The sequence below is a fragment of the Corythoichthys intestinalis genome, chromosome 1 (assembly GCF_030265065.1).
Source record: "Corythoichthys intestinalis isolate RoL2023-P3 chromosome 1, ASM3026506v1, whole genome shotgun sequence".
Classification (NCBI taxonomy): domain Eukaryota; kingdom Metazoa; phylum Chordata; class Actinopteri; order Syngnathiformes; family Syngnathidae; genus Corythoichthys; species Corythoichthys intestinalis.
Window position 1 is genome coordinate 39,382,423 of NC_080395.1, and position 17,131 is coordinate 39,399,553.

The 17,131-nt window shown below is 38.1% G+C and overlaps 1 protein-coding gene across 1 annotated transcript; it reads left to right on the top strand.

The window, feature by feature from the left end:
* Nucleotides 1-7,295: 7,295 nt before the first annotated feature.
* rcn1 (reticulocalbin 1, EF-hand calcium binding domain) lies at nt 7,296-16,714 on the top strand. The gene is made up of 6 exons (XM_057845635.1): nt 7,296-7,780; nt 11,813-12,006; nt 12,172-12,350; nt 15,176-15,236; nt 15,580-15,779; nt 15,943-16,714. Exons 1-6 carry the CDS (start codon nt 7,557-7,559, stop codon nt 16,048-16,050), a joined length of 966 nt encoding a protein of 321 aa, XP_057701618.1. The 5' UTR covers nt 7,296-7,556; the 3' UTR covers nt 16,051-16,714.
* Nucleotides 16,715-17,131: the final 417 nt, after the last annotated feature.

The window sequence follows — 17,131 nt, forward strand, 5'->3', positions numbered from 1 at the left end:
ATCATTTTACGGCATGCATTTTTTTTTTCTTTTACAAGTACTCACTCAGAACTTTGAATTAAGTAGCCTACTCTGTTTTTTATACAATATATTTTGAGTTATTTAAAATCGGTTCTTATTCTGCTATATTTAATCATAGTATTGATATTCAAGCTGCATAATGTTACAGAGAAATACTCTAATATGAAACATACCTTCTTCAAATCTAACCTTTGGCCTGTTTTAAGTGCTGATTTCGTTGCAAATATTAAGTTTTTACTATTGACAGTTTTTTTTTTTTTTTTTTGTGGTTTGTTTGTTTCCACAGATATTTTGGTTAAACTTCAAGTTATATGACTTTGAACCAATTTTTGCTGTTTTTTTTTTTTTTTTTTTTTTTTCAAAAGTAAATGTAAAGGACGTATCTCATATTAGGGTGAGATTTTTTTTTTCTTTTTAATATATTTGTTCATGTTTGATGACACACTGATTCGAATTGACCAGGCAGGACTAATTTAAATACATGAAGTATTCATTAATTGAATAAAGAGCCTAGTTAGCCTCGGGGCCCTTTTATAAACTAGGGTGTACTATTTATGCAAAACAGCAATGTGCCATGTGCTGGCTTATTATGCTAATGTTGAATGGCAAAATACATGTTTCTCCTGCCCACGACCAAGGATTAGGCATGGCAGTGTCAGCAAGTTGTTTGGGGGCTACAGACTCTGCTCTTCCACATTACAGCATGTTGCGATGCCGATGTGTAATGTGACTCTTCTGCGAGTATATATGATCACACCAACTGTCCAAGCAAAGTTGTTTTGAGACTTGCTGAAAACGCATCACAAAATGAGTATTAACAAAACTGGAACACCTGCAGTTTTGACCAATTATTTTCAAGTGCATAGCCTATACAGCAGTGGTTCTTAACCTGGGTTTGATCGAACCCCAGGGGTTCGGTGAATAAGTCTAAGGGGTTCGGCGAAGGTAAAGAAAGTTAGAGGCCTATTTTCATACGCTGGTTAAATTTAGGCAAAGTAGCTTATTAGACCAGATTTTGGCCTGGTTTGCTCCCAATTTACAGGCTTAATCCATTTCCTTTAACTGCTGGTTCTCGATTTGTTGGGAGGAGGAATTGGTTTGCTCAGTGGGAGGTTGACTCGCACTTGGTAAGAGGGAATACAAGACCAATGGGCAGGTCTTAAATTTTGACCTGTTTATAAAACATGCTTTCAAAATGAGAAGAATTTTGAACTAGAATTTGCTAAATTATTAACTTACTAGCTTAGATATATCAGTTTGGAATTTAAAAATAAAACAAAACATTTAATTCCGAAAGGTTCGGTACCTTTAGCAAGGTTAAGAACCACTGCTATACAGTATCTATTGTATATCCAACACATACTGTATATATGAATGGAACTTTGTCTGTGTGTGTTTTATCTTCTTTGTGAACACCGTAGACAACACCGTTTTGCTTACAAGGCGTAGGTTATTGAAACTAATGTACAGCGAGTTCTTCCTTTGCCTGATGTCCACATTTTCTCCACTCTGTTTTTCCACTGTTTTTCATTAACAGATTGGCTCTAGCCTGCCACCTGCTATAATGACAAATATAAACTGTACGATTTCGAAGGTTCAGGGCAGACTGACTTGGGGGCACCTGCATGGGGCTCTCGGGGATGTTTGTCCTGGCTGGCCATCTTTTAATTACTCTTTACTTAATATTGTATATATCTTAGATGATTATGGCTTTCTTTTTGTTCCAGAATTGTGTGTCGTCATCTCCCGTTTGTTAAGGGTATTAAAGAATCTGCAAGAGGAGAAAATACTTTTTTTCTTCTTCAATCTGTATGTTCCATGAGTAAAATATGAAGTGGTACTTTTTACTTTTGCTTCACTACATTTTACAGGATGTATTTGTGCTTTTTACACCAGTACTTTTCAAATTGTCACCTGCGGTACATGTTACTTGTGTTTGTTTTCATCTCATTGTGAGTTGTTTTCATGCCTAAAAGCAAGATTAGGCAGGTGAACAAGACACTGACCAATGAAAACCAACAGCGAGAGGAGTACGCCTTCAGATGGGTGCTGCACATCTTGGTACAGTAGGTGCCAGTATGCACCTGATAGTTGCTTGCAATCCACCATTAGGCTAAATTTTGGAGTTTTTTTTTTTGGAGGTTGTTAAGTTTCTGTTTACTGGGCAGTCTATTGCTTGTTTTTTTCCATTTTGCATTGTTTTAAATAAATTTGAGCAGTCGATTAATTTTCTAGTTCTTTGAATATTGGCTCAGATCTGCGGGTGTGTTAACACGTCTTACGGGCATGTCGTCTTTGAAGCCTCGTCACTTTGTAATTACGCCACCCACATGCTGCTAGTTGGTCTCGTTTGAAATTGCGGAAGTCGATGTTCACTCTCGTTTTTAATTGAAGTCAATCGACCAAGTAAAGATCATGTCATTTGAGTTTTACACTTTTATTGCCTTCATAAACAAACATTAATGCAAAAAAAAACTGCATGGACCATATGTTTATGTCCATACTTCTATCATTTCTAGTCCCTTCTCAAAACGCAAAGCATTGTGAAAAACTGCATATCCCAGGAGTCATTGTGAGCTCACATAGGAATGACATAATGGGAAAACTTTCAATATATTGCTGAGCAGGGCGCCACCTAACTAGAGGGAGGCAAGGCAGAGAGCGATGGCCAGTTGGTTTGAGCGAGTGAATCGAAAACTGAGTGGTGTGCCTGAAGAAAAAAAAAGAAGAAAAAAACTGGTTTATTATAAATACTTTTGAAGATACTGTTTTTTCCCCACTATTATTTTCTCCAATCCTTTAAATTTGTATATAGATGTGTGTTTCAGAACCTTAAATGTATTTATAATAGTTTTGATAAGGGGATGAGTGCAATTCCTAACCTCACAAAGAGCTATACATCAAACTCTTTTTGTGTTAAATGGTATAAATATATATACAGTGGTACCTCTACATATGAATTTAATTCGTTCCAGGACTTTGTAAATTGAAATGGTCGTATGTCGAACAGGATTTTCCCATAAGGATACATTATAATTCCATTAATTCGTTCCACAGGCCAAAAACATACACTAAATCCTTAACAAATACTGCTGGTGCAATTACGAATAGCAATTACACATTGCAAAACAAATAAATTATAAATAAAAATCATAATAATCATACAGTGTAATAATAATAGTGGGGTGGATGTGTTTTGCGTGATGTACCTGAACGCCCCACGTGGCTGACGTGACAGTGAGATAGGTGCGGTAGAGATTTTACTTTGTCTTTTAATGTTATGTTGTTGTTGGGGTCAACAGTGGCGGATAGTAGGTGTGTTGCGTTGCACAAATTCTGGAATAAATTATTAAAAAACTGACGAAGCTGGCGATTCCTTTGGCGATGTCACAATAATGATAACTGTCACCCTAACTTATAAAGACTGGCGATCGGAGGAGGACCATCAAGATCGTTGATATTCTACGGCTGTATTGTCAAGCCAGTTCACGGACGCGTACACCACACTCATATTTTCTATCATTTCCATAGTCATTTCAATAGTAAGCGTCACCTTTTTCCTCTTTTCACCATGTGCACTAACCTTCTTGGAATGTTGATTTCTCGCACAAGAAAATCCGCCATGTCCATCTTGTGGGAAAACAAAGAAACTGCTGCGCTGTCGTATACAGTCGTATTTCGAGCATGTCGTCAGATGTAGAAACGAATGGCAAGTCAAATTTTACGTCGGATGTTGAAAAGATCGTGCGTTGAAGCTTTCGTATGTCGAGGTACCACTGTATATATATTCAATATTTTGCACTGTTGGTCAACTGTATATGTTGAGGTGGTTGCAGCTCAACGTTGCATTCGTAGGAAGAATTGACGGAGAATAAGTTGTCTTTTAGCCAAAACTCGGCGTATTTAATTTCCATTGACATGCGGATACATCCTCTCTCATTGCTGTCTTCACAGGCAATCCCACAAATCAAAGTCATCAAAGTCAAACACAAAGAAGTAATAAATGTAGCACTTTAGACAATTAAGTCCCATCCTGCCATCTTGTGGCGAAAAGATAATATGTCAATAATAATAAGCAATAGGACATCAACATCAACTGAGGACACATTTATGAATACAAAACATTTCCTCCACCATTTCTCTCAACAGTATATAACATGTTTTGACTATTGTATGTATAAAGGTCAAAAATGCCAATGACCATACCTGCTCTGTCTGTTGAATTATAAAAATATAAAACTACTCAGTCTCATTTTTTTCTGTTGAATTTTTATCCTACCAAGTTGAATTAATATTATCATGCTTGAAAACGGTTCGTTGAGCACATCTGGTTGCCAATAGGACATCAATATTACAAATTTTTGACAAAAAGTTTTTGGATTTTTTTTTTTTTTTGTCTTTTTGGGTCCAAAATATTGATTATAATTGGTCAGTGAAGAAAACACCAGTTTGGACAAGGTTATGGTGTCCTAAAAAAAGGGACCCAACCAGGCTATTATGAACATTTTTTTCTTTGAAATATAAAGGCAACATCAAAGGCATGCAAAATCGGACAAAATATGCCCAGACATTAAAGGGTTAAGTAAAAAAAAAAGTCAGTTCTTCACCACCACCACCATCTCACATTTGTTCCCCTACAGTGCCGCTTTATCCTCATGCTAGGGCCCATCCTAGCTGACAATAGGCAGTCGGCAGAGTACACCCTGAACTGGTTGCCTCACAATCACAAGGCGCATTATGACAACCAACCATTAACACTACATACCCAAGGACCATTTTCTGTGTTCTATCATCAAGTTTTTGGGATGTGGGAGGAAGTTCCTAGAGAAAACCAGCACAGGCATGAGGAGAACATGCTAACTCCACACAGGAAGGTATCAGAGCTGGTCGAACCCTTGATCTTAGAACTGTGAGGCGTCGTGCTAATAACTCATCCATGATAGCCGCCTCAATGTCAAACGTTGTGTGTAGTTTTAGTCAGAGGTGGCTAGAGTAGCCAAAAATTTTACTCAAGTAAGAACAGCGTTACTTCAAAATAATATTACGTAAAAGTAGTCATCTAAAAAAGGTACTGAAGTACAAGTAAAAAATTATCCAGTGAAAAAAATACTCAAGTAATGAGTAACATTGTGGGTAGCTTCTTATTTATTCATTTTTTTAAAGAATGGATTTTTTTTCTCTCAGGATAAACTTATCTTTATTAACTGTTGCTAGAATAGTACTGTACAAAGCCCATTATATAGCCACATTAAACCAAAGAATTATGAAAGAAAGAAAAAAAAAAATCATTGAATTCCGGCAAGAGGGGGGAAAAAGACAGAAATGAAGCATTATTTGTCCAAAGAGCACGGGTGCCCTCTAGTGGAGAAAATAGTTCCTAGTTTGAATAGTGAATACTGCAGTTCTTTCATAGTTATTATAATGAAATTAAAATGATCATATCTCCGGTTTTTTCGTGGTCAATCGGTGCCAAATAAGAACTGGGAGAGAGGATTAAATCCGCGCTTTTGAGTCATATAGAGGGCAGCGCTCTATCAAATACTTCATTTTTTACGGTGTTCGGCCATTCCTTACTACGCGGCGAAACGTCCTAGACAATGCTCAGCGCGTTTGCGCAAGCTACCGCACGCATGCGCAGAGGCATAGCAAGGGTCCCCGGGGGCCCCAGGCAACAAGCAACATGGGGCCCTTTGAGCATGTGTAAGTAAGGGGGACAGTTGGACTTGGAGTAATAGAAGAAAGAGTAGCAACACAAAAGTACCACCATCGAATGCGGAGGTATACACCATTGTGTGAAATCAGTAGTCAGATTGGCCCTACGACCCACCAAATTCCAATTATTCCGTAAAAACCACTGATTGATGGACTACCGAACAAAATGAGTATTAAATTTGCTAATAAAATTGTTTAGGATTATTTTATATGCATATATGTTATATTTTTCTTATAGAATATTCGACAAGGAATACGATAGACCCATTAATAGACTTTTTTGGAAAAATCACCATTTGTTTAAGTAGTCAAATGAATAATGAGGTGGCCTTTGAAAATCAACATAAAACAACTTGGCAAGGACTTTCTAGAGAGTACTTGGTGAGTCACTCTTTAAGCAACCATGTGGTATTAATAGCTAATTGGACTTTCTTAAACATGTATAATCTACGTGACACGGTTAGTGCTGATTGGGATTGATAACAGAATCATTAGATAATCTGCCAAATTATTCCATGGTATTGAAACACTCCCTACACTTGTCGCTGCGACAGTGCAGTAAAGCTGCGTGTGCTAGATCCGTTGGCCCTTTTGCGGGCCCCTGCTGGCTGGGGGCCCTAGGCAATTGCCTGGTTTACCTAATGGGGCGCGACGCCTCTGCATGCGCACATCGTATAGAAGCGGCGAGTACTCACTATTTTTGTTTTTAGTTTTTTAGAACCTTTTCACTGCCTCAAATATACTTTTTGCATGTATTACCCTCTCATACTTTTAACCATTGTTTTTTTGTGTTAGCTTTGAAGCAGTTGACCATATTAGTCACGTAGCGTATTTAAACCGTCCTTATTTGAAATAACTACATTTAAGTATTTTCTTAAGGCATTTTTTAATACGTTCTGCCTGTATGCATCCAAACAAACCAAGTTTAGAGCACACGGTAGTACTTTGGGTGTCAAATTCGACTAATGTAGAACGTTTAGCCGAGGTAAGAGATTTTGGCAGAACAACGGTGTTTTAAAGACGCCACGTGATTGAGTAGGCTGGCGTGATCATAGAACGGCAAGCTTGCGTCTGATTGGTGTAATGGAATGGAGTCATGTGGTTATTCTCATTGGTAAAATTAGTAGCGCTACTCTTGGCATAGTTGGCAGTGGCCAAATGGCCAAATGTGATATCCAGAAATCCATGCTGATAAACATTTTGTACTTAGTACCTCTGATTCAAACATGCATAGCTTCAATAAAATGCGAGGAAAAAGTATTTCCAGCTGAAATGTTTGTTGCACAATCTAGCCGTTGCAGGCCTAAACACGTCCTCACATACCTTAACGTTGCTTTAATTCATAAAACAAAGCCACATTTTCACTTTTGACAATTGTTGCCTTCGGTTGAGGCTTACTTTTGAGTTGGAGAGCAAAAAAAGATATTTCACTCAACAAGTAGCCACATCCGTTTCGACTCCTGCTGTCTTGCAACGTGGCGCCGAAATTCCAATTGCGCCTTTCTGACCAATGCCGTGTGCGATTACAGAGCATAGAGGCTGAGCCTCTCTTAAACTACTCTCTGATTGGCTCGTCAAGAGGCGTCCGGAAGTCGCCGCCTGGTTTTGTCTCGTCCACAGAAAAACTGGGTTGTGTCAAATTCTTTACGAGTAAAGCCACGGGCACTTTGCGTACAGATCTAATCAAAGCAAATTGTGCAGTATTTTAAGTAGTTTAATTTAGTTGTGCGATTGATCTTGAACGTCAAAGGAAAGAACATCAAGGAGCACTGCAGGATAGCTAAATTCGGGTGGCCTGCTTATAAACAAAAGCCAGCGTTTGAATGATGGAGATCATCAGCTTGATGTGCACGCTGCTGTTGTGGACTGCCACTGCCCACGGGAAACCCACCACGAGGAAAGAGCGTGTCATTCACGAAACCAACCTAAACGAGAGAACGCAAGACGACAATAACAGCTTCCAATACGACCACGAGGCCTTTTTGGGTAAAGAGGAGGCCAGGACGTTCGACCAGCTCACTCCGGAAGAAAGCAAAGACAGACTCGGGTAAGTCCGGATGGCTGCTCAGTTACACACCCTCTTCCGACGTGTGTGTGAGTGTTTGTGGTTTTCTTATGTAAATCACGCACACTCACTCAACGCCACTCCAACTGAACAAGCGTGTTGCGTGTAACAGTTCATTAATATTTACCAATCAAGAGCGAGTGCACGACAAATATGTACAATGCATGCCAGCGAATGAGAAAACGCTGCTGTATTGTTGTGCCGCTGGCGTATTCCCACACACCTAATGACTTTTAATTATGGATCATCATTAAAGAAGCATTATTGTAGGTGATGATGTCGTGGTACAATTAAGGGTCACGAGGCGGTCACCTACACGCCATGCTTTTCGTCTTTAAAATGAACGTAATTGTTTCTTTTAATCCTTTCTTGACTCCTACGTGGCTAAAGTGAATTCCTGAGAGTGGGAGGACCCCCTGGTACATCACAACGTGGCAACAGCAGTCTAAGAATACTTTTCTTAAATTGGTTTGCTGCCCCTCCCAATCAGCTTTTCTACCAAAGCTTCGTTTCCTCTCATGGCATGAAATACAAGTACAACTATAAAGAATAAAAGTTTTGAAATGCATGATCTTTTGAGGGTATTAAGATTTTAAAGACACTCAAGAACTGCTAATTAGTGTGTAATACTAATTACCTACATCCGTACCCCTAAAAATCAGGTAATGTAGTTTAAAATTTAACCAATATTTGGTCAATGAAAACCTCTGAAGCAACACAACTTCTATATAAGTATCACACCATAACCATAACCCTATAGAGTATAGAACATGAGTATAATTCATCAGAGCTAAATCCACCGACCACCACAGTATGAGCGCTGGTTACATGTTATGTAACTCTTCCTCCAAAAGGCATCCTCAGTAAATTTTGCAGGGAAAAGAAGGCTACAGGAAGTACAACAGTTAGTTCATGGACAACTTATCAACAATCAAATATACCAAAGTATTTAATTTTGATTATGAATTATTTACTGCCATTGTTAGTATTTAATTTTGATTATGAATTATTTACTGCCATTGTTAACCTATGCTGTAATTGGCTGGTAACCAATTCAGAGTGTGCCCCGCCTGCTGCCCGTAGTTTGCTGGGATAAGCTCCAGCACCCCCGCAACCCTCGTAAGGATAAGCGAAACAGAAAATGAATGAAATGTTTAGGGCTGCAGCTATCGATTATTTTAGTAGTCGATCAATCGATGAACTACCTTAATTTCTGGACTATTTTGGTGCCCCTGATTTCAAGCGTCACCCAGTACATTTTTAAAGGAAGAACCTTTTTGTACATACATAAGCCTCTCCTGTCTATAAGCCGCGTGTGCCCACATAGTAACATGAGATATTTAAAAAGAAATACAGTTTTCTAAATTTTAATAACATATAGGGGTGCACGATATCCATTTTTTGAAACCGATATCGATACCGTCCTGCTCCTTAAGGCCGATACCGATACGATAAATGATAATATGTATATAATTTTTTAAATGTATATTCACCTGAGTTTTTGAACACCTGTGGGTCAAAGAACTAGTGGTGGATTCAGCATAGATTTGCCTTTGACCTAACCAGAATTTTCATGATGACATGAAGATTATTATAATGAGCAAAACGAAGACAAGAACAGTTTTGACTTCAAATAAAGTGCCCATATTAATTTTTTCAAATAAATATAATTTGAGTCAATCACAATCAATTAGTCAATATCATTGACGATGTGTTCCCCTGAACAATAAGCACAGAACTAAAACAAACATAAACCGAACAGGTATTGTGCTTTGTTAGCAGATGAAACATTTGGTGCAACAGGAGAGGAGACTTTTGTCGTATTGGTCCATGAAACATATTTCTTAATCTGGCAATTATAGGACAGCAAGCCTATCAATAACCAAAAGGCCTCTCAATAACTTGTGGAAAATGCAAACATTTGCTAATTCCCATAGTAAGGTTCATCACTCAGTGATGGAAAAATAAGGCCTCTAGAACAGTAACAAAACGTTGCATTCTGGTAAAAAAGGAGTGGAAACAAACGCACACATCCCAATCCACCAACACCGTGCCAAAATTAATATTAATAGGCCCGATAATATATAATGTTATTGGTTTTATTGGGATGACGTCATAATTCCTATTATCGGACCGATAATTATCAGACCGATAATTATCGTGCACCTCTAATAACATACCTTAACTTTTCTCTCAAGACAGCGCCAGAAACACGGCAGTTACATAGCAGCAACATGGCAGTTACATGGCAGCAACACGGCAGTACAGCACTAACTGGGCTGGTTATTAGAAACATAAAAGTCTTTGGTAGCCATCTTCATCTTCCTCCTGTGCACTGAAACCATGGAAGTCTTCACCCTCAGTGTCAGATATGAATACGCTGAGATACACTTCGCCTCGCACTTTCTCAGTCTCTCTTTCGTTGTCGCTCTCAACGTCTCTCATAATGAGGCAAATTCACTCCTGAGCTTGTGCTGTCCCATTCGTCATGCAGCGGACTGGCTTTTCAAAACCTGTTAGTGATGGTGGATTTTTTTCCACACTGTTCCACACTGTCAGGATCCACTGGCAGACTCTCTTCGCATGCGGCCAGATTTGGTCAACGATCTCTCGGATATCTCTTCAACTCGAGAGTGCCTACGAATCTACGTTATATGCATTTCTCCTAGCATTTTCCATGATGCCAGTCTGCTAATTTTACTCATGCACAAAGATGAGTGTCTGCTACTTTTATTCATGCACAAAGTTAAATTACAGGTAATACTGCAAGCTAGTGTCTTCCTCGACACATATATTCCATTTGTCTCAGCTTACATTTAATGCTCGAGCGCCCCTGGCGGCCGTTAGAAAAATCGATAAATTGGTCGCATCATTGCACACGCCGCAGGATTCAAAATGAGTGGAAAAAGTAGCAACTTGTAGTCCGGAATTTACGGTTGTTAGTTTGAATAATCGAGTAATCGGATAAGGAACATAGAAACTTAAAATACCTGAGCTGAGCCTCCAGCGGTATAAAAAATTAATCAATGAGGATCTAAGAACAACAAAAGAACAATTGGCTAACTTACACTGCAAAAATCCGCTAGCATAAATGCTAACATTCTTTTTTTTTTTTTTTTTTTTTTTTTTTTTTTTTTTTTTTTTTTTTTTATATAACAATGCTTTTAACAAATGGTTCAAACACATATTCCCACTAAAAATCGGCTAAATATACCTATAAACTAAATTACAAATGCATAAAAAATAGCCCAAACAAAAACTTGGCTTATGTTGGTCTTAACAGGGAGCAGCTGGATTTAGCCATGTGAAATGGGTTGTTTCATTTTCACTGTCGCCACTAGAGGCCAGTGTATTCATCCAAATCAATAAAACTAAATGCAAAACACTTTCAAAACACCCCATTACAATGCCACTTTAATCAAACGAATACTTCACGCAGCAAAATTTAATTTGAATCTTTTTCCTAATTGAATTACTCGAGTTAACTGATTAATCGTTGCAGTACTAAAAATGATTAACTGTAAAAAGTCAGAATCCTCTTTTTTGACCTCTGCAGTAAAAAATCTTATTTCGATTTTCCTCAGTGAAAGCAGAGTGATCAGCTTTGTGTTTGACGCTAAAATATATTTACAAACCTTGCCTTTTCTTTGGGGAAAAAAATATTAACATTTTGCCAATTTTCGTTACGGGAAAAAAAGTAATTGAATCATAATTTTTGGAAACAAATAGTTGTCAGTTCAATGCTAAAAAGAACATTAAAACACTTGCTTTAAAAGCGGTGACTGTATTCCTAGCTATATTTTGAAACAATTCACCTGGAATAATTTCATTTCCATCATTTCTAGAGGGAAAGTTTTTTTCAAATTGGAACAAGCAATCGCGAATGTACTTTGATTGACTAAGTTTAGCACTATGTTGATCATCATATCTTCTTCTAACTCATACATCATTTGGAGGTGGTGTAATTCTTTACAAAGTTTCAAATGTATTCTTCCCTTGGCTTTATCTTTCCAGTAAAATAGTAGAGAGGATCGACAGCGACGGGAACGGCCTCATCACCACCGAAGAGCTCAAAGCGTGGATCAAACGTGTCCAGAAACGTTACGTTTACGAGAACGTAGCGAAGGTTTGGGGAGATTATGACCTCAACAAAGATGACAAAATCTCTTGGGAAGAGTACAAGAAGGCAACGTATGGATACTACCTTGGTAAGAAAAGCTCACCTTGGGGTTTTTTGTATTTATTAATGAAATAAACTCCCTTGGTTTGTCTGTAGTAGCTTTGAAAATGTTAGCTACGACACTAGTGACGAGTGAGTGCAGAGGATAATTCATCGCTGTTTACTGCTTTAATTGAAACTCTTCATATATCAGCCAATCCAGGTGAGTTTGATGAGACGACAGACCAGTTCAGCTTCAAGAAGATGCTTCCTCGTGATGAGAGGAGATTCCTTACAGCTGATCTAAACGGGGATCAAGCAGCTGACAGAGAAGAGTTCACAGCCTTCCTGCATCCTGAGGAGTTTGACCACATGAAGGAGATTGTAGTGCAGGTGAGCCCTTTATTAGCAAATAGTTACAGAGACACATGTGCTGCTTTTGAATTAATGGTCAACCAATATTGGGCCCATATATGGACTTTTTTCAAGATCGGCCATCGACAAATATTTTCCAATATAATAGGATAATTGTTATTGTCATTGTTTGGCTGATGATTTCTTAGAAAGGTCGACCTGGCAATATATGGAGCTGATATATGGATTTTTTCAAGATCAGCTGATATATAGGACAAATGTTATGTTCGTGGTTTGGGTTGTCTGTTGATTTTGCACCACCTAGTGGGCAGTGTTACAAAAGGTAATAGCAGACTAAAACTGTATAAAATTTAATTATAATTTATATATGGCAGAAAACACTAAGGTGACCTTAAGTTCCGCTCTGAGACCCCCAATTTGGCCAAATTTCAAAATTGTCCGATATGCATGTGATACATCATTGGAAAGCTTAAAATCTCTATTTTCTGGAGGAAGAAAACTTTTTAACAGGAGGGCATTTAAAAAAATATATATATATTTTAAACAGCAAAACCCTAACTGGAAGCGAGACCTCCCGAGAGCAGAATTAAAGACGCCACGACTGTAACGAGACTGTAACGAGATATTATCGCGTACTTACCTTGTTTCGACCCAAAAACTCCATGTAGCATGTATCACCGAGGGCCAAGACACAGCTGTGAATGGCCACATTCGGATTGTTTTATTTTATTTTATGGGTGAATCATGGTGATATAACAAGGGTCAAGATGCAGAAATCGCAGACAACAAGGAGTGGTTGAGATTTTCTTTTTCATATAGTTACCCTTTTAAATGTTATTTTTCAATTTTTCTTTGTTTGGATGGGTTATTTATCATCTAACATATTGGGGAAAATGCGACAGTGACAAAAAAAATACAATTAAGCGATAGTTAGGAGGTAGAAATCCGTGACTTTTTTTACAGACGCCAAATTTTCATTGTGACGTACTTTTTTTAAAAGTTTAAAATATGCGAGTGAATAATTTTTTAAAGTCGTTTTTTTTTTCCAAACTGAATATTAGACACCAATTAATGATTCTAAGCTAAAATGACATTTTAAATAATAAATATAATTACTTACCTTCTTTTTATGGCTAGGTTGAAACAAAAGCGGTTGCGCGACGTCCGTAAACAGGGGTTTTCAGGGTAAAACGGACAAATTCAAAATACTTCAGAGGCTTAGTGCGCCATGAATCTGCTATTGCAGCATATAGACATTGTTCTATCAAACACAACAGTTCTTTTGGCTTAAAATACAGCAGTTTATTTTAAAGACGGGTGCAAGAGCAGAAACTGCTTTTTCATTCTTGTCTGTGTTTTCCGCCATATACATTTATATAAAGGTTTTTCACGTCTCTTTATAATCAACATGCTTTTTAAAAAAAGGCATCAGCAATTGGCTGATTTTTTTTTTTCTTTTTTAATTGGTATCCGCCTTTGAAAATCCCAAATCGGTTGACATTTATTTTATTCTGTCTGAGGGGATGCCTTGCTAATTTTGCAGAATTCTGATGCTTTCCAAATCAGATGTTAAGTCTACCCTCCAAATGATAGTTTGTATATTTTTTTGGGAGCGGGTCTAGAGGGATGTACTGGCTGTCCCATTTAACACTCGATCTTTAAATATGAATTTGGCCTCACGGAGCGGTTGCGTGGGAAACGTTTCGCAGTAAGGCACTATGCTGCCGTGTTCATAAAAGTTGTACTACCCATTTGACGGAGTTAATTATTAAAGGCTCATTTTTATGATGTCACTGAATGGGACTGAAAAACCGTTCAGCCTTCGACATCCCTCTGATCTGGCTAAATGTGCTTTCCGCTAATAAGTGGTCAGTTTGGTAGAGTAGTGAGGTGGTCACCACCTGGCATTTATATAGTCCTTTAATTTAACACAGGTCTTCTTTTTCACAATACACCACTTGTTCTGATGCAACCCAAGACACTTGAGAGAAATTAATCATGTTGCACTGTTTATAAAGTTCAATCTTATATAGTACTCTTTCCTTTCATAAATAAAACATTGACCCCCCCCTTAAGTTTTTTTTTTTCTTAGATAGAGGCCTAAAAGAGAATAATGGCATTTCCATTTATTTCAATGGTTGAAAATGCTTTGCAATAAGTCATGGTATCGTATCATGCCAAATGTGTTTTTAATTAGAAACACCAACTCAAACAGAATGTCCAAAAAAGATGCATTTGTTTATTTTAGGTTTGCTGTTGACATTTCTAGCTGGGTTTCTTACAGCGTGTGTGCTGGTAGTGTGCTTTTGAAATCCACTGAGCTCGGCGGTGCAATGTAGATTTTATTTAGTTTCACCGAGCATTTTTCTCACACGCAACATTTCAGATTCGGTTTAGAATATTGATGGAGCTTGTTTATTATTAGTCAGCGCTATTCTACACGTCTATTAAAAATTCATTCAGGGTTCAGAGAGGGTGTCTCACCTATAGGGAAATATGCATCAAGTAGATTTATCGCGTGTGTAGATGAGTGCGTGCGTTGCACCCCAGATGTGTCTTTAGTGCACTTGTTAACTAATGACCTAGTCTCACCAGTGGACAAAGACATCTAGCGGGGCTTTCAAGTGTTTTTCTACATGCTTTAAATGCGGTAGGGGTGTTGGTCCACATCAGCAGAGCTTCTTGTAATTGTAGTGTCAGTGTGCTAGCCCAGCTGTAAAGTGACCCTCGTGTTGAGTCGCACTGCCCAGGGCAACCTTTTTCTGTCTTTATTAGTCAAAGCGAAAGTTCTGGCTGCCGTTGACCCTCGTTAACATGACATCACCTCGTTTTGCCGAATGCAGGAAACCCTGGAGGATATCGACAAGAATGGCGATGGACACGTGGATGTGGACGAGTATGTTGGTGAGTCCAAGCAATTACCGTAATTGAAACTAATTGGGGTCGAATGCGTAAAAATAAAGATCTGTTTCATTCGAACCTCTATTCTTTAAGATTTGTTATAGTACTGCTTGTTTAAAGTTGTGGTTAAAAAAAAACATAGGAAACAAAAAAAGTAAAAGCAATGCAAAATGAGGGGGTTTAATATCCACGATTTGTTTTACTTAATGCGCATATATTTCATAAAAATGGTCTACCACAACCTTTTTATTATACAATATTTTGTTGTGTTTGACTTTTGAGAGTGCCACTAGAGTGTTTGTATTTTTACAATATGTGTCATAACAGAATACTTCTCCGCTTTCAGCTGACATGTTTGCTCATGAAGACGGGGGCCCAGAGCCAGACTGGCTGAAGACCGAAAGGGACCAGTTCTCAGACTTCAGAGACTTGAACAAAGATGGCAAAATGGACCGGGAGGAAATTCGCCAGTGGATCATGCCGCAAAACTACGACCATGCTCAGGCTGAGGCGCGACACCTGGTGTACGAGTCCGACCAGGACAAGGTATGAAATTCTGCGTCTTCACACAAAGTAAATATGGTGCGTTTAACAGTCCTTGAATATGGAAAAATGTCATGTATTCACCTAAATTGCTGAAGATAGGATAAATTGACAAGCAATTTATCATCATAGCCAATCGACAGGACTTACTTGCATTATTTTTTAGGACCAAATGCTGACCAAAGAGGAGATCCTGGAGAATTGGAACATGTTTGTAGGAAGTCAGGCCACCAACTATGGAGAGGACCTTACCCGAAACCATGATGAGCTTTAATGAGGTTTTGTGCCCAAGTGCTTGAATTGATTTGCTGTATGACAGAAGGTCAGTCTTGTTCAAGCAGCTCTTCATGTCGGTTTATGATGGTTGAAGAACCTTAATGCAGATAAAGAGCAAGTTGGAGGACTTTTTGACCAAAATCGGTCCACCGTTGGACTGTTTCTGACATTCAGAAGCAGAAAGCCGTTCTTCAAATTGACGATGCCTTCCCACAGCCATTTTGGCTTAGTTGCCTAACAACTGTTCAATGAATGCAGTGCTTTACGGTAACTCTTTGATATCAACATTAATGTGAAGCTATAACTCAAGGATGGAACTTTATTTATTTACATTTTAGCTATGGTTAGGCTGTGTGCATGAAAAAAAAAAGATTTTTAATTTTTCTTAAACTGTTTCTGTTAAATGAAGTTAACACAGCAATGTTTTTAACTGCAGTGTTTTTGCACGTGATATCTTGTTACAGTTAACTCATTGGAAAAGTTACTTGTTTATCTGTTAAGAACAGGCAAAATTTCTTTACATTTTTTTTTTATTTTCCAAACACCACACTTACTTAAAAGACCCACATTATTGAGTGAAAAACATTAACATGTCTTTAACTCAATTGTGTACAAATAAAAATAAAAAACGCATCTTTTCGGTCTTAATTGAATCCATCTTGCAGATCATGACATCCAAATTGTTGTCATATTATGTTATTTTTTTCTTACTTAAATTTACTGTAACAATACTGAGCTGAGCACATCCTGGACTGATTGCTAGTAAATTGGACGCCAGAAACAGCCACTCTATTTCATACTTACATTCACACCTATGGACAACATAACCTTCCAAGTATGTTTAGGAATGTTGGTGTGAGAGCGAGAGACTATCCAGAGAAACCTTACACAAGCACAGAACGAAAACCACACAGAACAACCGAACCAATTCAAACCCCAAACCTTGGGAATATGAGGCAGGAACGTTTGTGCTACTCTACACTATACATTGCATGGTAATAGTTTAAAGGTTTGCAGTGGTGTATAACTAAACAGAAATGAGGATCTGATTCGAGCCCTGCGTTGAATACAGAAATTCA